Source organism: Haliaeetus albicilla, chromosome 5, assembly GCF_947461875.1.
Source record: "Haliaeetus albicilla chromosome 5, bHalAlb1.1, whole genome shotgun sequence".
Taxonomy (NCBI): domain Eukaryota; kingdom Metazoa; phylum Chordata; class Aves; order Accipitriformes; family Accipitridae; genus Haliaeetus; species Haliaeetus albicilla.
This window is the reverse complement of record NC_091487.1, coordinates 35,304,460-35,328,491: the sequence shown is the minus strand read 5'-3', so window position 1 is coordinate 35,328,491 and position 24,032 is coordinate 35,304,460. Positions and strand designations below refer to the sequence as shown.

At 35.7% G+C, this 24,032-nt stretch overlaps 1 protein-coding gene across 4 annotated transcripts in view; it reads right to left on the bottom strand.

The window, feature by feature from the left end:
- Positions 1 to 272: 272 nt before the first annotated feature.
- Positions 273 to 24,032, bottom strand: part of SPRED1 (sprouty related EVH1 domain containing 1) — a 61,420-nt gene continuing 37,660 nt past the window's right edge. For all 4 annotated transcript variants that reach the window (XM_069784095.1, XM_069784098.1, XM_069784096.1 and 1 more), the window contains 4 exons: positions 16,924 to 17,092; positions 15,581 to 15,630; positions 6,916 to 7,074; positions 273 to 2,049 (listed from right to left, as the gene is read on the bottom strand). In XM_069784095.1, the coding sequence (XP_069640196.1) occupies positions 1,390 to 2,049; positions 6,916 to 7,074; positions 15,581 to 15,630; positions 16,924 to 17,092 (1,038 nt within the window). In that variant the 3' untranslated portion in view covers positions 273 to 1,389. The remainder of the gene's footprint in view (positions 2,050 to 6,915; positions 7,075 to 15,580; positions 15,631 to 16,923; positions 17,093 to 24,032) is intronic.

Below are 24,032 nucleotides of genomic sequence, written 5' to 3'. Positions count from 1 at the left end.
GTTAAACACTTAGTAAGTACAAAGCCATAACAAATACCATACACAATATACCACCACGCATACAGATACATACACACACTCTCTCACTCCCTCCCCCCATCCTCCCTCCAAATTTCCTTAATTAAGAAGTTCACTCCAATTTTGCCTGGGCTGTAATTTATTTCTCAAGCTAAGTCTTTTGTTGTTGTTTTTGTACAAAACACACAGTACTTTTGTTCTTGCCCGTTCAAATAAGAAAAAGTTGCAGTTCAAAATAATGAAAACAATTTCACTTTTGTTATTAATCTTTTGTTTTAATCATAGTACTCGATAAACAGCTGAACAGGATCCTAGTTTAACAGAAGGATAAACAAGAACACTGATGACAATTTGTTACAACTGCCTTAATGTACCTTTTGCTTAATGAACATTTGAATATGCAATAAAGTATTTTTGGAGGACACCCCAAAAGAAAACAACTTGCTGGTTGAGCAACAGAAACAACTTCCTTTTTGCTATTATGTTGAAATCAAAGTCATTTATATATAAAAATAAATGTTATGTTCTAACAAGAACATTTTAGACAATTACATCTGTGCTTAACAAAAAAATATTGGTCACTCAAGACTAGAATAATTAATATTTTAAAGGTTTTAGGATTATCAGAATGTATGGATACAACTCAACACAAACTGTAGCTGAAGGGAAACAGGACTGAAAATATCAATTTGTCCATCTGGAATAAAAATGCGACTAAATTAACTAATTAAATATTTAAAATACTACCATGGAATGTGACAGTAGATATGGTCCATACCTACTATATCAGAGGGAAGGAAAGTTTAACATGTAATAATTCGTACCTTACACATTTAGTTAAATATAAACATTTGTTATTTATACATAAAGTCGCTTCCAAAAAACTATTAATAAGTGATTTAGTTGCACTTAAAATCAGTTTCATTTCTCATTTGCCGAGTATTAACTTTTCTTAATCTTAAATCAACTGTCGCTAGTGCACTTTTAGTTAAGATTTCCCCTCAGGTAAGTTTTAATCCTTTTAAAAGAGCCCCCTCGCCTAAACCATGAATGTACAAAGTGGCAAAAGTTAATCCCTTTTAGTATAATCATAGTTTATATACTCATTTTATAGCCAATAATAAGAATAGGCTTTCCTCTGCAAAATCTCCTTCACAACTCGCAACAAATGCCACGCGCTCAAAGGAAATAGTTAGGCATGGCTAGCACTTGTAAAATGCCAAGGTCTGACAAGTCTTGTTGCTTCCTCCACATCAAGCATCTCTTACATTAAAGAAGATTCCCTTCAGCTTGCCAAAAAGCTTCCACAAATCCAAGTTAGATGCTTCCTGGAAACAAAGATTTTTCAGCTCTGTTTGGCACAAGACTGATTCATCCCGCAGCTTTATGCTTTCCTCCACAGCACCCACATACCTCACCACAGTGATGGCATGCTCTCAAGGGGAGGTAGCAGCACATACATGGAGCAATGAATGAGAGTGCCACCAGTGCTAACCAGCGTAAGCAGAACTTGTCATCACTAGTGTCACACGAGCAAGGATCAGAGAAATCTCCTTCAGAGTCTGACATGCAGTGATACAGCATGCTCTCTGCGCAAAGCATGCAACTAACTTGGTAGATACATCTTTTAATAGGATCTGGCGCATCTTGACATTTTCCTCTGCCATTATCTTCATGATTAAACCTTTCCTGGCAGTATATACAGCGGGAACGCTCACCATCCTCTTTTCTTCTTTTTGAGTTTTTAAATTTTGATGAGGAAGGCTGAGTTTTAAATACCACAGAACTCTTTGAGTCTTTCAGGGAATTCAACTTAGTTCCATCCCCACACGGGTATAAATAGTCAGATTTTTTACTGTCTGATTTAGAAAATGGTATATTTGAGTCTGCATCATCCCTCTCCAGGTCGTTCTTCCACATGTCAGGATGCCTGTAGTCTGCATAACGACGTATCAAAATGTCACGAGGGTTTATTCTAACGATTTCATCTTCATCCTGAAAACTAACATGTCTGCTTGACTTCAGTGGGACCTGAAATGGCAAAGCAAGGTAAGTTTACTACAATGAAGTCCCAAATTTCTGTTCACCCACAATGTAAAACTTCGATTAGAAAATTAAAAACAGGATTTTTTTTTTCCTTGCTGCTTGAAGATAAAAATTTCAGCTTATTTTCTTACTAGTACAATTTACAGACTTCCCCACAATAATGAGCCTTTTTCATGATATTAGGACCATGAGCTTTAGTATTCTTTCCTGTCTTTTTAGTATCTCATAAGAGCTTTGGATATTTTGGTATCTGCATAAAACTTGATATTGTTCTTTGAATTATGCTCAAAATTCAGGTTTTAACATCTTACAGTGGCAACTAATTAATTCCACAGATCCATTATGCCTTAAGCGAACTTGCCGATTTCACGTCAGTGATGATCCGCTGCTTCAGGATTAACTCCCTGATACATTCACTTTGAGTTATTTGTGTTATCTAGGAGAAGCTTTCCTTTATTCCTGCTCTAAGTTTTCAAACTCCCTCCGCTTTTGCAACAAGAGTATTGAATACTGGTTACTTACTCTCAAAGCTGTATTCTAGATAAGGATTTTGCCATATGAATAATAATATTCAGTAGCATGATCAATCAATAACAGTGGCTGCTAAATGCATCTCCCCTTACCTAATATACAGTACTTAAATCAATCGGTTTAGGACACCAGCAGGCAAACACCTAAGTACTTTTTAAATTCTCAACTTGTAATGAACTGACCATAATTCAAGACCTTTTACCTCAAAAGGAAAGTAGGAAGGAATGGGCTAAACACATACAAAACAAACACCAGAGAGATAAGGGAGTTCTTGTTTATTCTGCCTTACGATGAAAGGGCATGGGGGCATGAAAAAGTTGTGGAAGGTGGCAAATTTGAATCATCCAAATTGAAATACAGCATACCTTAAATATAAGTGTAAGATATTGGACTGCCACTAAATGTTACTGAAATCACATTACAAGTGACTTTCAAGAAAAGATGCAAATAACGACAGGATAAAAACTTAGGACTTGTGTATGGAAGGAGCTCCCGAAACTAGCAGATAGTGCTGCAAAAAAGCAAAAGTCTTGGTATGTCCCAGTATTCCCGCTTTACAGACAGGCAGTTTTTTTCCTACACTGTAGGCCTATTATAATCTGAGCCAGAATATAAGCGAGCTTCAAGTCAAATTCCACCTTCTTCTCCTGTCAAATGCACTGCCTGCAAACCATCTCACAGAAAAGACGGGGAAAAAAAAAAAATAATCACGCCCTAACCCATTAGCCTTACAAATTTTTCCAGAATCTTGAATTATTTGGGAATGCATCTTCGGCATCAGTATCATTGCTTTGAGAGTGTTTACCTTATTAGCACTGATCAAATTAGTGAGAATTAACGTGTCATCATTCCATAGTCTGGGACAACAGTTGAACTGCATATTCCTAATCTATTGCAATGTGTAACAACAAACTACTGAAGATGACTTTTTATTTTAACACACTTCTAGTTCACTTTGCAGGTGTCTATGCTCCTACTACACTGAAGTCTGCATGCCCTGGTTTTGGAGTAGGAGGCAGAGGAGGGAAGAGAAAAGGCAGCTGGGAAAGAGGAAGGAATAGCTTCTTAAAATATGCCAGCTTCTGATTATGTAAGAATATCTGTAGCCTGCTCTAACCATCACTTCCCTGCTTGATAATCCTTGTGTGATATATTTTAAGTACAGAACTGTAATTGGAGCTGCTTTGCCCTGGGAGTTTCAGCTGGAGTATGCTAACAAGAGTAATTTTTTTTTCTTGGCTCCAAGCCATACAGTTGGACTTCCACATGGTCTCGAGGATACAGGGTGAAGAAAGGTTATATCCTATTTAGCTAACATCACTGCTCTTCCATACTTCCCCAGGCTCCAATGCAAGCAGTTAGGCCTTCCCTTTGCTTATAAAAGCAGAGTGCTTCTCAACTCTATCCTTTTTTCAAACAACAGAAAGAGCCTATTGTTTTAGCACCAATTACTAGCTATGGCTAATTGGCTTTTTTGAACAGTTAACAGCATAAATTTATTTAAGGGAAAAAGCATCAAAAATGTCATTACAATTCCATATGTTACAGGCATAAAGGATCCTAACCCCACTGTCCACACAGAATATTACGCATGCATTTAAGACATTAAATAAACCCCCATTGTTTAAAAGGAAAAAACCCTCAAAACCAAAAAACTCACCCTTAACCTCCCATTCCCCAGACAGCTAATAGCCATTAAAGATCACTAACAACTGTAAAATCTGACCTTTCCTCAGTCTTTGAAGGCTTTTTATTTGTTTGAGCAGAACACACCACATACATAGAACTTGTTTCTTTTTCTCAAGTCCCCAGCCAAACACCTACTAAAATGCTTAAGGTCTGATATCTTACAACAAGGCAGCATTACATTCTTTATGCAACTGATATTAAGAAATCATTTTTTAAGAAAGCGAGTGGGAAATGCTGAAAAAGAAGTGAACAGGAGAAACGTTGGAAAAGCTTTATTTATAAAGTGCTTACATATTGGGTGTTTAATGGGACCTACATGAAAGCATGAGATACATGAAACCTTAAGAACAATACACAATCCAGACTCTGTTAGGTACAAATACCAGCAAAATTCAATGAGAATAAAGCACATAGTCCTCTAGCCATTCAAAATTACAACTCAGTACAAGTGCCGTCTCTGTGTAAAAGCTGAGGCAGGAAGGGTGGAAGAATATTACAGCAAACTGAAATTCCACAGAGTATCTCATTATGAACATAATTAGCCAACTGCAAATTAGGCAGAAAATATTTGTTGCCATGATTGAACTCACTAGTATTACACCGTACTTGAAAGGGTGCACCTTTAAACAAGGCATGGACACTTGCTTGGTACTGTAGCCTTCCCTGTCTCTCCTCAAACAGATATATCTGACTTTGCTCAGCTTGCAACTCCACAGTATGAGGACACCAGCAGCTGAATATATCATCGCAAAATACTAAATTTAAAGTTAAACACACATCAGCGTATCAGAAGCTGAAGAGCTGAGGGACTTGGGTATTTTTAGTAACAGTCAAAGTATTACAGGTAAAGATTTGAACTGTCATTAATCACTTCTTTAGAGCATGTACTTCTTGAGCTATTCAACTTCCAAGCATAGTAAGAGTGTTCAAACTTACACAAAATCGAAACAAAACAGGCATTTACCTCAAGATCTGCTGTGCCACATGGTCACATGCATGGAGTTCAGCAGAGACAGTGCAGTGTGCACACATACTGAATGTGTGATTTTGTTGACTTGCCTATGTTCTAAATGTGTGCACCCCAGGACCATGCAAAAAGCATGGAATGTCGGATGCAGGTGGTGCTACAATATGAGAAAAATATTTTAAAGAATATCTACTAAAATTCCCATGGAGCCTCCCATAACTTCAGTCTACAAGAACTGAATTCTAGCATTGTTATTTCAAAGAAATTCCTATTTAATTTATATCAGACAGGCACTACCCAGCATACCACAGCTTAAATTATCATTTTCTCAGTAGCCAACTCTATATGTGCTCTTAAAACACACAGGTACTTTAGACTACTGCACTTTACAACTCAGTGAAGACTAACAGCACATACATCGCTGGTTACTATAGCTGTTAAGCATTAGCTGCAATAACCTAATCACCCATCTATTCTATTCTAAGAAATTTTAAAATTCTCTTCGCAAGTAAATGGGAAGAGGGGAAACTATGTACCTCTTGATGAAAAGAACAAACAAAAATATAAGGTGATTTATACAAAGAGATAATTGGAGCAGATCTGATTTTTAATCATTGAAGTTAATAGTTTCAAACTCTTTAGTCAGTTCTCCAGATAACACTGTTTGCTTCTTTTGCCCAATAAAGCAGTTAGAAAACAGCTGATAGAAGACTTTAATACAATCCTACCTTTCTTTGCAAGAATGACCAAGGGTATTAAAAAGCTTTATTTCAAAGAGCAGAAATATTTTCTGATGAAGTATTCACAACTACTTGAACTTCATTCTGCTTTGACTTCTGTTATTAAGCTTGTTCTAAAAAACTTCCCGTGTGTTTGCTTCTAAGCATAAGACCTTCAAATTAATTATTATCCAACTCACTATTAAGTCTACCTCTACAGTCTACAAAAACTGTCAGTTTCCTTGAGGCTTAGAAAAAAGCAAAATGTATACTGTTAAAGGAAAAGCTGTAACATTGCCATTCCAAACTAATGTTGTATAAATATGACCTCTTTTAAAAAATGTCTGTACATGAGCCTTCCTCATGTTAGTGTTTTTTTCTTCTAAGAATCTGCTTACCAATAGCTTATTACTTTTCATGCATAACTGATATATTGTTTTCCTTTCTGTACCAAAATAGAGTATTTTAAATAAGCAGTTAGAATTCATAAACAATGTTTCACTAAATGTATTTAGCAAAAGTGCCCCACTGTGTAATGCACCCAGGATATCCATTTTAAAGATACTTTTCAGTATTTCTAATGAAACCAATATTAGTATATGTGTAACCAAGATTGAGCTCATGGCCAGTTAGCATTTTCTGTACACATTTAAACAGCTTTTCAAGGCTGCAGATACAGAAGTCTGTAATACAGAAATCTGACTTCAAAGAAAGTAAAAGATTTATTAACGTAGTCTGCTGCACTACAAGCATAGGTAAATAACTTCACAAAGCTTTACCTCTGCCATAATAATGCTGTAATATTTCAGCTGCATTTCAAGAAGCTGAGAGTATAATGCTACATACAGGGACTTAGAATGAAGGTGCTTTCTTGTCAGAAACTACATACTATGCCATTAATGCAGCAAGCAAAGTAAGAACCGCTTCTTTTGTTGGTAGTCTTACCTGGTTAGGTTGGCTAGGAAAACAGGCTCTCCTGCTGTTGAAATCCTCAAATGCTGAAGGCCTTAAATTTGCACTGTTGTAAGGTTCACTGGTTACTACAGTTTCGTGTTGGAAAAGGTGATCTTTCATTAATGAACCTGATGTATTTTCTTGAGTAGTCTAGAATACATAAAGAACACCCTTGAAATGATTTTGCATTTACACAAAACCCACGCAAAAACCACACCAAACCCACCAAATTCATACATAAATGCACTCATATTCTACATAATGTGTTAGAGGCATCTATAAACACAAGTATTTTTAAACACACATTTTTCAAGTACTTGTAAGTAGGCAAGTATTTTCTTTACTATGAGTCACCCTTGGAAAATAAGAGTTCCTTCTCTGCAGACCATACAGAACTTGGGCATTAGAGATACATGCCTCTGTAACCCGGTTGCCAAATCATCCTGATGAATTTACTTTAAGGAAGGAGAGATTAGCCCAGTCTCCAAGATTATGCTTTCTCTAACTACCCACGAGGCTGCCAGTATTTACAAATAACCAATCGGAGGAAAAAAATTCTGAGGCAAAAGCTAGTCAGACCTTTTAAAAAATTAAAAGCAAGATCAGCTGGAAAGAAACAAAAAGTCAGTTTTAACATATACTGGCTCAATTAAAATATCTAATTACAGCAAGCGTGTATTGAACAACTAATGACTGTCTTTTTGAAATTAAGGTTGTATCAGGCAATTCGATACAAAAATGAGACTATGTGGCAACATATCATGAGATATCTACAGGATGTGTGCCACCCAGAATAAGGAAGAGGAAGTATGTTTGGGTGGAATATTGGCTTGTCAGATGATCCAATTTCTGAAAAGAATAGAAAAACCAAACAGTTCTTATTCTTTAAGCTTAACTGACTGGGATATACTTAGGATACAGTAGAGCATATTGATACAAATCCCATTGGGCTGCCAAAAAATGTACTGTCAATGTTTTGTTTGTATTGAGACACGCTGTAAAGTTAACTGGCTGTCATCATCTGATAGCACTGAGAAAATTCTGGAATCATCCAACTTCCATCAATGCAAATGTTTCAGCTTTATTGTAAGGATTTGTATATATCAAGAAAACATTAAGGAGGAAACAATAAAAATACTGCAGGAAACTACTGAGGCAGAGGCAAACCTGAAGTTTTGGCAGGTTAAGTACTAACACCGAATCATTAGTTTTCTTTTATCAAAATATTTAAGGAACTTATTCTGTGATTACATTAGCACCTCACGTACATAAAAGCCTAATGTATCAAGTTTGAAGGCTTCTAGATATAGTGGAAGCAGCTGTTCTGTAGCTGATCTTTAGGAGAAAGAAAATCATCACAACACTAAGAATTTATATATTGTTTACTTTGAGCGGAAAAACATTAAAATCAGAAATTAATTAATGATCAGCTTTAATTAATACTAGAGAGCATATAACCCATGAAAGACAATAGCTCCATCAGGTGAAAGTTCCACTGAAAAATTTTGAACACAGGCAAAACTCCAGAAAGAAGTACTTTTTGCAGATCCTTGAGCACGACAACACCACTAAGCAATTGATCCTGTTGTCAAAATTACATTTTCTGGTCAAACACTTTTGGGAAAGGAGTACAAAAGCAATGTTGAAATGACTGGCAAGAGTTAGATTTCATGGATGTATACTTATTTTAAGAGCAAAAAGGATAAAATATTAGTGCAATATCAAATATCTTCCTAGCAGGAGGTACTCCTGCAGGTACATTGCCCAATGACATAAAAAGCTTCCAAAACACTGGTTCAAACCACAGGAGAGCCGCATTCAGAATGAGGAAGAAATGTCTACAACTATTTTTGGTTTGAGCAATGTTGTAAATGCTTACAAGCAGAAACTATTTAAGTTAGGAACACACTTAACAGCTAAAGGCCATTTTACAGAAACCACAGTGATAAGCACTAACTCCTCTACCCCCCCAGATATTACCAATTTGAGTAGTCTAGGGAGAAGGATGAGAGCTGCAAAAACTACTACTCCTTCCTTCCCAGGGAAAAAAAACATACTACCCACAAGCCAGTCTTCATCCCTGGGTAAGATCTGCAACAACCTGCATTATTTCCTGTCCCTGCAGGTGATTCACACCTTTTTTCTTCAGAAATAAACTACCTACACTATAGAGCAAAAACAACACATGCACATGCTCACACAGACACACATGCTCCCCTTGGCAGTCAAGAAGGGCTCCATCTAATAAAGGATACAGGCACTGATCATCTATTACAGTGCTAACTAGCAGTGCCAGACACTGATGTATGAAATACAATCCTTAATCTTCAAGCAAGCCTTTGTGCCCTATACGCAGCAATTATAAAGGAATGCTTTTATATCAAGCTAATTGACTTCAAGAACAAATTTTGGGGTGGCAGGACACAGAGAAAGGCATCTGACCTTTGTAAGGCAAGAACTCACGAGACAGCTGTTCGGAAAGCACAACGCTCAGCCTACAAATCTAGATACTACAGGTAAGTGGACACAGCCTAACTTCTGGTATTTATGAAAAATGAAAAGTGATCAGGTCAGTTATGATTTTATTTAGCTTATAAATATTCACTATGCAGAACTACAGAAATGCCAGATGAATAGCCTGAACTCTGTATATTTAATTAAACTGATAGTTTTGATGCAGCCAAACCACACTTATTAGGATCAAAAAGGCTTTCTTTGGATGACACTTCCTGCTCCAAATGTGATGTTTTATGACAAGGTCATAAACACCTGAAACCCCACATTTAGAATGGAAACGCTGACAACCTGATGGGAGAGGCTCTAGAAACAAAAATGCTATTGTATTGAAAATGCATTTAAGTAAAAAGCAAATATGTAAAGTTTTCCACAAGAACTGAGCTCGGTATATTAAATATACAGAATATTACACACAAACACAGATGCACACATTCCCCTTTTCTACTGTCCAAAGCAATTACACCGCCCACATTCAATATCCTTTAACCACAGCCTGCAAAGTACAGTACTGGCATAGGTTATTCAGTATCATCTGTAAAGTAACCTACGCCAGTTTTTAATGCACAACGGAAATCTGGTTTGCTCCCAGCTGCTGGTATAATAATTACTGTCCTATGGTTGCTAAGAGATACTCTGATTTTTTTTCCAAGACTACTAAAACATTTCTGTGCGCGCAGGCAAAAGGATGCTGGGTAAAGCAATAAAATGACTCCAGCTGTAGCTCTCCAGCAGAATTCAAAGCCAGATGACAGCTGTAGAGAAAATGAAAACCAGACTGAGCTTCTCTTCTTCGAATTTTCTCTCCTTACTTCTCCCAGTTTGCCAGAGTTAAGTCTGGGAGAGAATTCAACATTGTTCTGCAAACATTGTTAAAAATGTTCTGCTCTAAGTAAGTTTAATGATTACACAGAAGGATGGATGAGACACCACATTTCCGTTGCATCCCAGTTCTTTATTTACTTCCCATGAGGCCTGAAAATCTGCTGTTTGATGCTAACCAACACAAGAAGAGTTTAAATGTTTTTTTTTCCTTAATTTTTTAATTGTGAATAAATGATACAGGTTTCAAAAACATTTGAATAACTTCCTTCTGCTTTAACTACTTCTAAGACTTGATGGAGCAACTATTTTCATATTTGGCAAAGAAACTCTGTTACAATAATCAGGTAAGTATCTCTGACATGGACTGAAATATTACCTAGATTACTCTGAATGTTTTGTACAGTTTAAAGTAAAAAACCAAGGCATTTGACATGCCTTTTTCTTCCAAGACTGTTCTACCTGAATATATAAAGCATACTAGAGGTTTTTAGGGATTCCAAGGAAGCAACTAATAAACGAAAATACAAAGCATAACTCTGAGGAAATAAGAGAGATGGAGATGTAAAAAGCTGTTAGGGATACTGGTGAGAAAAAAAAAAATCCTCCTCTTCTTAAATACTACTCCACAAAAAAGCTTAATAAACCCAAATAATTTTAGCACAATACATTATTAGTTTTATTTTAAATGGATAATATAAACTAGTATTACTTCTAGTTCTAGGAACTACACCTAGCCAATTTATTAAGTGCACTAAATATTGCTAATTTTCAGTGTTTCATCATGTAGTATTTTCTTCTCCAGCAGAACAATACAGTGTCAAGGGTAAATTATTTCACATTTCCTTACAAGTCATAATGTCAAGTTTTTTTTCTAAAATAAAACTTCTGCAAACCTTTTGTTACAGACAAAATAAATTGAATGGTCACTAAATAGTGCATTTAGAAATAGGTCACCGAATAGGGTATTTGCGAAGAGGCACATTAACCATTTATGTCTGCCTGCACCAAAACCACTTAAGATGCATATAAGCTGCAGGCCTTTTCCCCTTCATATTGACAAAAAGCCCAATGTACCTATTTCTGAAGGGATAAGCCAAACTTTTTTTTTTTAATTGCTTGTAATTTATCAGTCTACAGTTATCTTCTGCCAGTAGTAAGAAACTCAAAAGCGTAAGTGCTCAATTTCTTATTACTTCAAAACTGTTAAAATGTGTTGGCAGCCTATAAATAACACCAGTATGGCTGAATCAACAAAACTTGAAAGAAATTAAGACTCAACTGCTCTATTCTTCAGTTCTCAAAAGCAAGACTTACACATTTCAGTATCCAAAACCCACATAAAGATACTTTTAAATGCATGAGCTCTAGATGTCATTTAGTTAAGATTTATTTCTAAGAAAAAACAAAGAATTCTGATTTTTACATTTTTTCAGTTAAGTGAGTTAGAGCAAGAAGTTTATATTTGGTAGAAGAAAAGAATCTGAGCTAATCTTTGCACAAACAAACAAACAGACTTAAACAAGTTGCTTGTCTACTGCATTCAAAATGCCTGGTTTTATACCAAAAAATCCAAACCTCCTACCAAAACAAATTCCTAATGAATATATCTGTAAGTATATATACATTCCCAGGATCCATTTGCAAACATTACAGGAAGTCAGATAGCTCTGCATCAACTCATTTGTGTATTCCTATTTGAAATTAATTTAGTAAGACTAAGGCTTATTTAATGATATAAACAATTTGCATATAAAGTGTTCACTAAACAACTAATAGTAATTGTAATCATTTAAGCAACCATAATAAGCAAGTATGAACACCCTTAACTGATGGTATTTTTTTAATACTAAGATTTTAACATTATTTGTGAACAACAGAGCATCTAAAAAAGCTATAATGAAGCTATGTCTTCTTAAAATGATAAATTTGATCTTCAGTAAGAAGAATGCTTTCTCTGTGAGATTTCATTTAAAGAATGTAAAAAAAGATCTAGTGACCCAAGATACAATATAGCGTGCAAAATGCTAGCCTAGAAAGCACAAGAGAAGAGTTCAGGTTTTGGATTTGCATTTAAGAGTTGCACGTACAAGTTTTGCACAACCCCTGTTTCTGCTTGCTACATCTATAAAATGTGATATAATACTCATTACAAGTAGGCATTGAGGCTTAACAGCAGTCCCACCGACTAGATCAGAAGGCTGTGTGTTTTGATCTTATTCGCATCATTTCATTTGCTCTCTGTAGTACCAAATATAACCAGCCAGTAAAATAACTTATGAAGCATGTTTTGCTTTCTTCATCACTAATTACCTTCACTTTTTAAAAAAACACTGTTAATGAAATTTATGTACAAACTACATACTACATTCATACTTCAAATATGCACTAAATATAGGATTCCTGCTGTGTAAGATGACTACAACAGCAGAGGCAAAACACCTTGACAGCAGACGATGTAACTGACAAAAGACCTATTAAAATTAGCATTTTCCAATATACCTTGATGACATCCTGGGGACCTTACCTACAATACTAACTAAGAAAGAAATGAAACCGAAGAATACCAATACACATGATAGTTACTACAGGGTATAGAAAAAAAATATCTAAGTGTATTAACAAACATGCTATGAAAAGTAAGTGTGAACTAACCCTTTTCTCTTTTTGATATTCTGCTATTTTACAAGCAACTTATGACTACTTAATATTTTTAATTAAATGGAGGAGCTCCGCTGCTTGATCTTTTGTACTTCATTCCTTAAAGGTTACAAATTACAATTCTGGAAGATTGTTCTGATGAAACACCAAACATCCCATTGCCCTCATATCCAAGTGTCAACCTGCTATAACATTCTATCCACACTCTAAAATGCCCTTGCATAGATACACTCCAAAACTTACTAAAAAGTACTACTAGAGTCTTGGGAAAACAGCTTATAGAATAAACAGGGGAAAAAAAAAATCATTAGGCCTTTTAAACTATAGTGGGGTGGGAAGAAGTGGGGGGACAAGTCAACATGACTCTTCAAATACGTAACACATAATATGATATCTTTAAACAAAATGGTCTTAGCAGTCTTTCAAGTTAAAAAAACCCCTGGGGTATCAAGTTCCACTTTCAACAGTATCAATCTTGGAAGGGGGAAGGAATTAATGACTTGGAGGAGAATGTGCACTATTTGGTATTTCCAAGATATTTGTGGTGACTAGACCTAGTGCCTGTAACTAAAATGCTCTAGCCTTTCTACACTGACATTCGTAATGCTGCAATTATTGTTTCGTTATTGATACATAAACCTGATTTAGATGAAGCATAGCTAAACCAGGGTGGGTTCAGCCTTTCCTGCATCTCCCCGCCCTTCTGGCATTGTTATCGATAGGCAAGTCTAGTATCATTTATTTTACTTTGGTATGCAGAGATATGGTAAGAAATATTGGCTAGCTTTTTTGCCTCTAGAAAACAGGTAATTCTTGCCATCTATCCACAGCACAAATCCACAATTAAGCAATGTATGTTGTGGTGAAGTAATGAAATATGCCTTCCTGCCTGGAATGTAATGAATAATTCTAGCAGCAGTTTGCACCAAACAGGATTGTTTGTACCTGTAAGTTATATATAGATACTTTTAAAAATATATGGTTGTTTTTTAAATATATAAAAAGTAAATCTACATCACCTATTTACATATCTAAATATATCTATATTTACATCTATATAGAACAGATGATGTAAATACACTTTTCTCCACTTTTCCAATAACAAATTTTGTAAATATAAAGAATCACAGATATTTGCTTCAATTTTGGCATCCTTATATAGAAACATAATAACTAAGCAGCATAATCAAGAGCTAATTAGTTTCCTTTAATCTCATTAGGCCTGTAGAAATTGCTCAATTATTAATACCTGCAACAAAGCATGTTTAAACAAGTCTTTTAAAAGCTGATTAAGGATTGCATTAACTTTGGCATACGTTTCCTCCACCCTGTCAAAATCTCATTCCTATTTTAAATTCAAAATATCTAATATTTATAGCAATTTTACTTTAAAGTGCCTTAAAATAAAGCACTGCAAATAAAGAACAACAGGTGGTTACACAGCCAACACTTACACAGAGATACATTTCTTCTACCATAAAATGGAAGGAAATCAAGAGACTCTTCTGCATTGCCACTGCATTGCAGTATCCTTTCTAAATACTTGACTCTCAGACTCCTATCATAATTTTATTCTTACACATATCTTCAAAGTAGGCTGCTAATTTTCTTGATTTTGTGTTGCAGAGGTTCTACACTGCATCTATCTACACTGATAAAGAAGTTAATACTGCATAAATGACAAAACTCTTTCCTTCAAGAAACCACTTAGGAATACTATCAGTTTTCTGAATAGTCACTAAGACCCCTGAGTCAACCTTGTTTCTATACCAGCTTCATATTAATTTAAATATCTGCACTCTGAAAACTGAACGTGTGTGAATAAAGCCAAGACTTTCCCTGAAACTGTAAATAGGAAAGAAGAGATGACAAGCACACATAGACACAAGTAGGTTTTTACTCAGTTATATTACAGCTATTTACTGTATGTATGTATCCATAATATTTGTTTATACTGGCTTTTTAATTACATGGATTCTTGGATATTACCAGGTAGTGCTACACATCAGCGTTACAGTACTTGATATGGTATTTGTGTAAAGCATTATAACTCTGAAGCATAGTAGAAGATAAGTTTTTACCTCTTATGCCATTACGACTTATAGAAGTTGAATGGTGCAAATAAGGATCAGTAAAAATTTGAACCTCAACAAGTGACTGCTTTATCTTCAGTGGGTTTTTAAAAATTATCTGAACTTCCACCCTTGTTTGGACTAGATTCTTTTAACTGTTATGTCAGCATCTTTTCAATTCGAACCATACAATGTTAGTAGTGTCTATTCACTGCAGTGTGAAATCTAGGAAAACAAATAGGATGTGCATGTAAAAGAAGACGACTCCTGACCCCTCTATTTTTTTCCCCCAGAAGAATATTTCATGTTCCCATGAGTTCAAAGAGGACACATAACCTAGAACAGACACTGTAAACTTAAAAATTAAACTCAGGATGGTTAATCATCCTATTGATTAAATATTGACTACTTAGTTTAGGACAGACAATATTGTAAGTCTTCTAGATAACTGTTCTGGAACTTATTTCATTAAACTGAAATTTGCTATTGTTCTTATTTTGCTTATTCTCACTAATATAAACAAAAATTGTTCAGTGAATTTCTTCAGAAAATAACTGCACAATTAATTTAAAAATTTAAATACTCACTTGAAAGCAGTCTTCTGCCACTTCAACATCATTTTGGGAGGGTGGATAACCTACAGAAAAAGTAAAAAAACCAAAATAGACAAACTTATTTTCATTTTATTTACAGTTTACTGCTTCCAGTAGTCCACACCATCCTTCAATATCCAGCTATGATAAGTATGCTTGTTTACTTTTTTAACCAGTAGATTACTGTATTTCAGGTTGATTTTAATAAGTACCATTCATTTCTACATTCTATATTTTGTATACTGAGTATTCCTAACCACACTCTTCTCTCTTGTTCACACCTTCCTTGTAACAACATTTTCAAAGTGCCATCAGAAGTCAGAAGCAAGGGGGTACATTCTTGTTAATGTAGCATTTTGAAAATTAAAGGCAGAATACATTCAGTTGGCATGAATGCATGCTGTGCTGTATTTTGCTATAAATCAGCAGAAATTGGAACTGTGAGACCCTAAGAGAAAAAAGGACTCATATGTTTTCTAATTATTTCTCTTGCAGGGATATGGATGATATCAGCACAATTCAAAAGAAGTCATTTAGTATGTCAAAAAGCATTTCCATTCAGAAACATGTTTCTCCCTTTGCTAATATGATAACACACATTAAATCCCTAAATTTACAGCACATCACAGCACAGAATACTTTGTTTGAATTTCTCCCTTTGAGTTACTTCTTACAAGCCTGAAAGATATGTTCTTTCCATTCAATAGATACCTGTTCTCTTCCCTCCCTCCCTCTCCCCATCCAGCAATACATTTATCATATTTTCAGCTCAGAATCGAGGCTTGGTGATCTTCTTCAGTTTGCTCACTAGTTTCCATGAGGTCTGGAACCAGTTAGCCATATTACTATTAGAGTAAATTCTACTGTCCCATATAAACCTGCCCTCAGAACTGCTCTGTGTCAGCCTATTAACTGAAAGTATGTGCAGATAAAAAGAGAACTCAATGGGTCTCAAATCATTCAACTTCATAGGTTATGCTCTAAGAATACAGAAGCTGTAACAAGCTTCTGAGAAGGTTCAAGAAAGACAGTAGAACACTCCAGCTTCCTCCATTTTTTCACCTCTAAAAAAAACAGAGGCAATGCTTTATTATGTAGGAACGTTTCATGGAATTACCTTATTAGTGTTTGTGAAACAATTTAAGACACTTGGATGAACGGCACTTTAGAAACGTCAGAAATACTATTTAAGAACTGTTAAAATCTCAATATGCTATAGATCAATCCACATCCTTAAATACTATCAGCACTGATGTTATGCAAATTGCTTTGACTTATCTCATTTACTAAACACTTAAGCCCCCCCCACCGCCAACCCTTTCATCTGAAATACATACCTTGAGAAATATCCTCTACTGCTCTCCGAATACCTCTGTCAAATGCTCTTGCATCAGCAGGACTCTGAAATGTGAGGCCAAACTTTTTGTCATCAATCTTCCAGTGGTAAAAAGTAGGAGTAACTTTGTTGTAAACTAGGTCCTTCTTTAATGTGCATTCCAAGACCACCTTCCAGAAAGAAGACAGGAGGAAAAGATATCACTGACCAATATATCAAATTTGAGAACAAAATGTAGTCTTCATGAATTACCTGAAAACATACATCATAAGAGCAGATTAAAGTCTCTGTTTAAATTTCTTCCTGTTACAAGGACGTATTTTTAACTTAATTTCCATTATGGCCAAATTATTCACTAACAGCTGCTGAAAGGTGTTACAGGTTAAGGACACTATTTGTATACCAAGTGAATTTTCCCAGCCTTAAAAGTATCTCATACCTGCAGCAAGCACTTCTGTCAGTACAGGCTTGCTAGATGTTCAGCAAATTAAATAGGCCGCACCCCAGAAAACCATTACTGTGCTGATATCAAGTATTACTGTATCACTGGGAATTCTGTTTGTATACTTATTCTACAAAATTTTTGAGCACTAGACTAACTTCATGCTGCTTTCAGGCCACATCAGTTTTCTCGCAGAAGGGCTACTAGAGAAGAGAAAATAATACAGAAGAATTGTTTTAAAATCTGAAATTAATCAAAACTAAAATATTTTTGAATGTATTACTGCCTATACCTAGACACAAATATATTTATGGCTCATGTTCAACTATAATGAAAACAGTAATTAGGAACTATTAACAGAATTATTTGGCTACAAAACCATTACAGGTATACACGCACATTCAGTTATGAAGTAAAGTTGTAGTCTTCACATCATTTTCCCACTTTAAACTAGTTGGTTTTTAAAATACATTTGCATATTTAATTTACCTGCAAAAATTATTTTATGCAACATTGTGACACTGAATGTTTCTTGATTAAAAATTCCAAGGTGAACAAGAAAGTACGGGGGGACATGCACCAATCTGCTCCTGTAGCACTAGGTATAATAAAATGCACAGCAAGACAACCTGTATCTCTGTATTACTACTAGACCCTAAAAACCTACACTGAGAGGTGAATGCGGAATTTTAATATTTTGTCATTTCAGCATTAATGTATTTTCAAAATTTTCATTTTTAATTTTGTTACATATGCAGCTTCTTGAGAGAAAACCACAAAATTTCTTACAGCATGTGGAAAAATGAGGTTAATTATAAACATAACTGAGAAAAATCTCCAAATTTAAAAAAAAATATGTCTGTACTTGGATTATTTTTAAATATCCTTTGTGTTCTTCCTCTCCTTTCCTTGTCTAATTATTACATAGCCAAATAGGGTTTTTTCTCCTGCTCTTCATTATTTATTCCCCCTATCCTACACCTCACCACTGCTCTGCCTTTTAGCTCTGTCTCTAGAAGGATGACATTCTTTCTGCACATACAAACTCTTTCAGCATTAAAATAATTTTTGTTACTCCACTCTGAATTCCCTAAATGGTCAACAATATGTAGGTACAACTGCCTGCAAGAAAGCATAGGAGGGAATCTAACTGTTTGCTGTACATGTGCAGGAAAAGGTGCTGCAGCAGAAAAAAAAAAGTTTAATTCTGCAGTTCTAAGGTGTATTAACTGATTGTTCTTTGTTCCTTTTCATGATTTTAAACTTGTTTCCTCCTAAAAAAGCGGAGTTAAAAATGAAGATTTCTCACATCACTGCATTTTCTAGGTGTGTGAGCACTTTTGGGGGATCTCTACTATATTAAACACCAACTATTTTCACACTATATTTTGCATGCAGTTTCACCCAAAATATCAACAAGAAGTTCTGCAAGACTGATTTCATAGCATCTCAATGAACACCTGCTCCCAAAGGGGTTAATCCAGATTATGTTATACTGAAAATTCATACCTGGATGACAAATCTTTTTGAAAGATGGTACCACTGGAGTTAAACTACTGCATTAAAACTTCACTGAGTAGAAGCTATGATTTTCAAAGAAATCCAAACCAAACCAGAAAAGCCCCAAACGAACCCCCCCCAACCCAAAAAGCAACACTACTACAACCTGGCCCCCACTTCCAACCCTCACAACATTTTATAAGACAAGCAATCATTAACAAACAAGCAAACATCCTCGCCAACACCGTAATTGTTTTCAGCTTGACTTAAGGAAACAACAAATTTGACAGGATGACACTGATTTTTAAGATCTAAAACTGTATGGAAACAGACCAGTTAACAGAGTAGATGTAAGTGGTTAAGGGCATTGAAAGGGGAAAAATTAGTTGCATCAAAATTGTACGTGTTATCAGACATAAGAATCCATACAGGTGAGACTCTGTCTGCCCCACCTGAAAGAAAACTCAAAACCTGTAAGTCAGAAGTAGCAGTGGGACACAAATCTATAAACATCCAGCCTTCAATAGTTTTTGTTGCATCCAGAAATACTAAAAACCCAAAGAAATAAAAAACATACCAGCCTTCTGCTAAAGCATTTTTTTTTTCTCCCCAAAACACTCTGATGCTTTGTAGCAACAACGTATTTTTTTCCCTGTTAAACATAATGCTGTCAAAGGCTTCTTTATGCTGAAGCATGCAAACTACCATTGGGACTGGGGAGGAGGTATCCTAATACACATATCTCCAAAGCCTGGAAATGAAACCAAGCTTTTAGCAATACAGGTATTTTTTTCAAGTCTTCAAATATCTGCAACTCCAATAATTTTTTACTGCACTTTGCTATGGTTCGGAACTCTCTACCTCCTATGTGAAGGTGATATCACGCTCTCCCACATGGTTACCAAAAATCTACCTTACCAAACCTTTTTAGGTAGACCTTCCCTAAGATCTCCAGTGATAAGCACAACAAAAACCTGCAAGACTGTAAATTAAGTGACTAAGGCTTAACAAAATTGCATTGTTTAATAAACATAGGTTACTGTTCTGAAGGTTTTCTTTATTTGGAGACTCAATATAAGACTTCCATGCCAATATGAAGCAGCCATCTTAGCATGTAATGGGAAAAGTTGCAGAGTTCTCAGACTCAAGACAAAAGAGCTCCAGATCCATACAATCCAAATCTAAATTCTCAGAGCATAAATAGGGTTGTCTGTCTACTTACTACTATTTAACGAAAAAATCCTTTTAATATCCTGATGTCATTAAGTGCAACGCTAATGAGTTCATAGCTACTCGTAAAAATATTTGCTTGCCACATGTTTCTTTTTTCACCTCTACAAGATACATTCTTTAAAGATATCAGAAACTATTTGGCTTGTGTAGACAAGATGAATCTCTAAAGTCAGAAATTTTAAACTTTCAACGCTTCAAATATTTTTGAACAAAAATGAGTATTTAAGATATTAGCATCATTATCTAGTGCTTGTTCCAGAAACAAATATGAAAAAACCCTTATCGCATTTGATATAGATTTCTATTTTGATAACAGACCCATAGTTGAACATTTCTAGATACTGGATACTATTTTACTTGCTTCTAGCTGTACTTTCAACAGCTTATGACATTACATGTAGATAGATAGTTTTGCCATTTCTCATTCCCAGCCCAAATCTACAAACATATAAGCATATAGTTTTTGATGAAACTTTTGAATGCCTTTTCTGCTAAATAGAATGAAAGGCTTTTCTCTAGTCTTGGGACCAAGCAGCATGACCTGAGTATATTTTTGCTTCAGAGCATGTGGCCCCAGTGCCACTGTGACCCTGTGATATGATTATTATTCTGTGCATGCTTCCCACCCCCCCCAATTCAAAAAGTAAGATTATGTAAGGGCTGTATTACAGCCTGTTAGAATCAATCTTTTCTCAAACTTTAAAGCCAATTTAAAAAGTAAACTATAAATTTTTTGAATAGCAGATTTTTAGAAGACAACAGTATTTATACTCAGTTTCAGCTTCGTACCTCTCCCTTTACACAATTACCTGTTCTTCAAAAGAAAGATTTTAAACTTTGATTTGTCACTCCTGACTCACGATCCCAAAGATAATAGTCACTTTTTTTTCTCGCCTTCAATGAAAAACTTGCATGGCAATGGACTGGAGAAGAAAATAAAATGGAACAGAGAAGTCTATTATTTTCATTCAAGAATGTAAAATTCACCAAAGCCTAGAAACCTGTAAGCTTGAGCCTAATGTATGTTTAACACTAGTGCTATTAAGATAGAAGAGAGCTACTGTAAACACAGTAAAAGAGAGCAGCAGACCTGACCAGGTTAGGAGGGAGTGCAATTCTTCCAAGCAGACTGGCTGGAGCCAGATCTAGGTAGGTGAATATAATAAATGAGGAAACGTGTAATTACGTCAAAGTCTTCACGAAATACCCTTACATTCCAACGCAGATCTAAACAACCTGAGCAAACTAGTGGGGAGCAATCCCTCTCCTAAATTAATTCAGTGGTGCCACCACTTCGATTTTCTTCTCAGATAACTAGGAGGCTTTTTGTGAACCCCATGAGATGTCTTAAATAGCTCGGTACTGCACAGAAACTTTGGAAGCTCTACATGTAGCCTGAAGCTGGTTTGTAAAAGGGCTGATAGCAACCTGACTCTCAGGTATATAAAGAAATGACAAGAAATGCCTCTAAAAAGGAACTTCAAATTTTGATGTTCAGTCCCAAAGTGTTTAATTTATACAGCTGACTTACAGACTGAGATCTATAGTCCTAATTAAATGCCTGCATATCCTATAAAATATATGGGGAGATCCAGCACACTGGAATGAATTGCAATGCAGTGTCAGAAGCACTACTGGGAGAAGCAGCAACTAAAGCTATTTTACAAGAAACAATAAGAGAAGAGATAAAAGATCTCTCATTCTTTTTGAGTATAACCATTTAAGAGGCATCTAGAAGATACCTCCATCAAATACCTCACCTATGGATTTCAAGTTGCTTTGGAATAAATTCCACCTTTCTGCTGACACATAGGTTGAACAGTAATACTAACATTATGATTCCCATATTTCTAAAGTAAAAGCCATAGATCTGATTCCATTTGCTCTCTAACCTGAGGTTATTTCAAAACCCATGCTTCCCTGTGTCCCAGAAAAGTGGCCCGAATTCCACACTATAGGTTTTCCAGGATAAGGGAATTTCTGCATCTTTCCTGGAAGCTGAGCCAGTTCACAAAAGAAAGACTTATTGGCCATAGGAAATAAGAATATAATTTAGCTACAGAGGTATTTTAACAGTGTGTAATGTGACTTGAGGTAAGGGGGTGAGGGGGAAGACTCCATTTGTAAGGATTACTTTCTTTTTTAACCCATAGAAGTATTTTCAGAAATGTCTGCATGTACTTTGCAAAAAAGTGAGTGAAGTGGAAGTCGTGGTCCAATTGACCAAGCTGTAATTACTTCTAGATACTACAATAGATTAAACATGCCTGAAGACACATGTGCTCAAAATCTGAGTAACTGAAATGTTCAAAATGGTTTAGGAAGCTTTTTTGAAACTATTGCTATTAAAAATATTGCTACTTTCTCTTTGCAAATACAATGGCAGAGCAACCAACTAAACAGCATACAACTAACTTCAAATATTATTCAGGTATACAGATTTACACACCAAGGCCATTCTAAAATGAGATTAGAGCAATGGTGGAGCACAGAAACAGAAGATTCAGTATAACTCTCACTCAAAATGAGAAGATGATCAAAATATTTGGTCCCTACTCAATAGCAAACCTGATGAACCCATAGCAACTTCCACTTTTACTTTATTTTTAAAGAAAAAATAAAAAAATAGCATTTTATGCCACTGACGTAATCTTCAACAGTCCTTTTCAGGGTTGCCTCTGAGAACAAAGCCTTCTTCACTCTTTCAAGTTGGAACAGACAATTACATTTCAACTTCTTGGTGTTGTTTTTCTCAGTCTTTTCTTTGTATTGGGAAATGTAATAGTCACCTGTCAATTCTATTTGGACTTAAAAAACCAATTGTTTGGCTTCATTAAAGAAAAGGTTAAAAACTGTGCTTTAACAGTAAATCCACAGGAACATCCTAAGAACAAATGTAAAATCATTAACTATATTTAAAGCATAAGAATCAGAACAGTTTTAGAATCGGTGACCGGATCCCTGTCCAACAGAATTTCTCGTCCAGTCCCTGCTACAGTCCTTCTGAAAAAGTGTCATGACCTAACAATGTCCTCACATACCTTGGTGTAGGATCTTGTTTCTTTCATGCCAACAGGGGTCTTGTTGCATACTGTGCAACTTTGTTGTTAATTCATTACACATTAGCTGTTGCTTGTAAGTGCATTATTTGAAGTCTGAGTTAATACATGCATACATAGCTTCCTTTTACTGAGTTACCAAAGCATCACTGGCTCTACAGTGTTCCTCCCCACAGCCTAAACCTGTATTTGTTAGTTCCCTGAGCTTTCTTCAACACACACTGGATAGGTGTTCTTCTTAACTGCATTTCCTCCATCTTTTATCCTGTGGTTTTGAGCGGCTGACTTCCAACAGTCGCTTCCTAAAACTGCTGTAAGATCAAAATCTGCCTGACAGACTAGTAGGTCACATTTGGGGGCAGTAGGGGAGGGACAGACAGACACACAAAAAATCTGAAAAAAAACCCCAACCCAAAACCCCAAACAAAAAAAACCTGTTCAGGACAATAAAGGTTTGGAAAACACACTAACATGAGCTCCACTTTGGACAGGAAGAGGAGCAGAGACATATAAAGCTTTCTACCAGAAGTGGAAGCGAAACAAGGCTTGCCCGGGGGAAGCAGGAGAGAGAGCACACAGATCAGGATGCTGACGGCTGCAACATTTTCATATGCATGCGGGAGAAACATTAAACCAGCCTTCAGTTCTGAGCATTTTATTACCCTCAGATTCTGAAGGCAAGCTGTGAATGTCGAGAGTAATAAGAACTAAGAGAAAATTGTCAAGTATCTCTAAATGCAATTAAGGTCCTCAAAAGCAGCCTCAATAAGGCTAAAAAAAGTTCTAAAGGGAACTACTGCAAAGTGAGGAAGGAACTGCAGGTGCACATAGCTGTGCAGGAACACAGGGTACTCTGCTAATAGCACTACGCCTCGC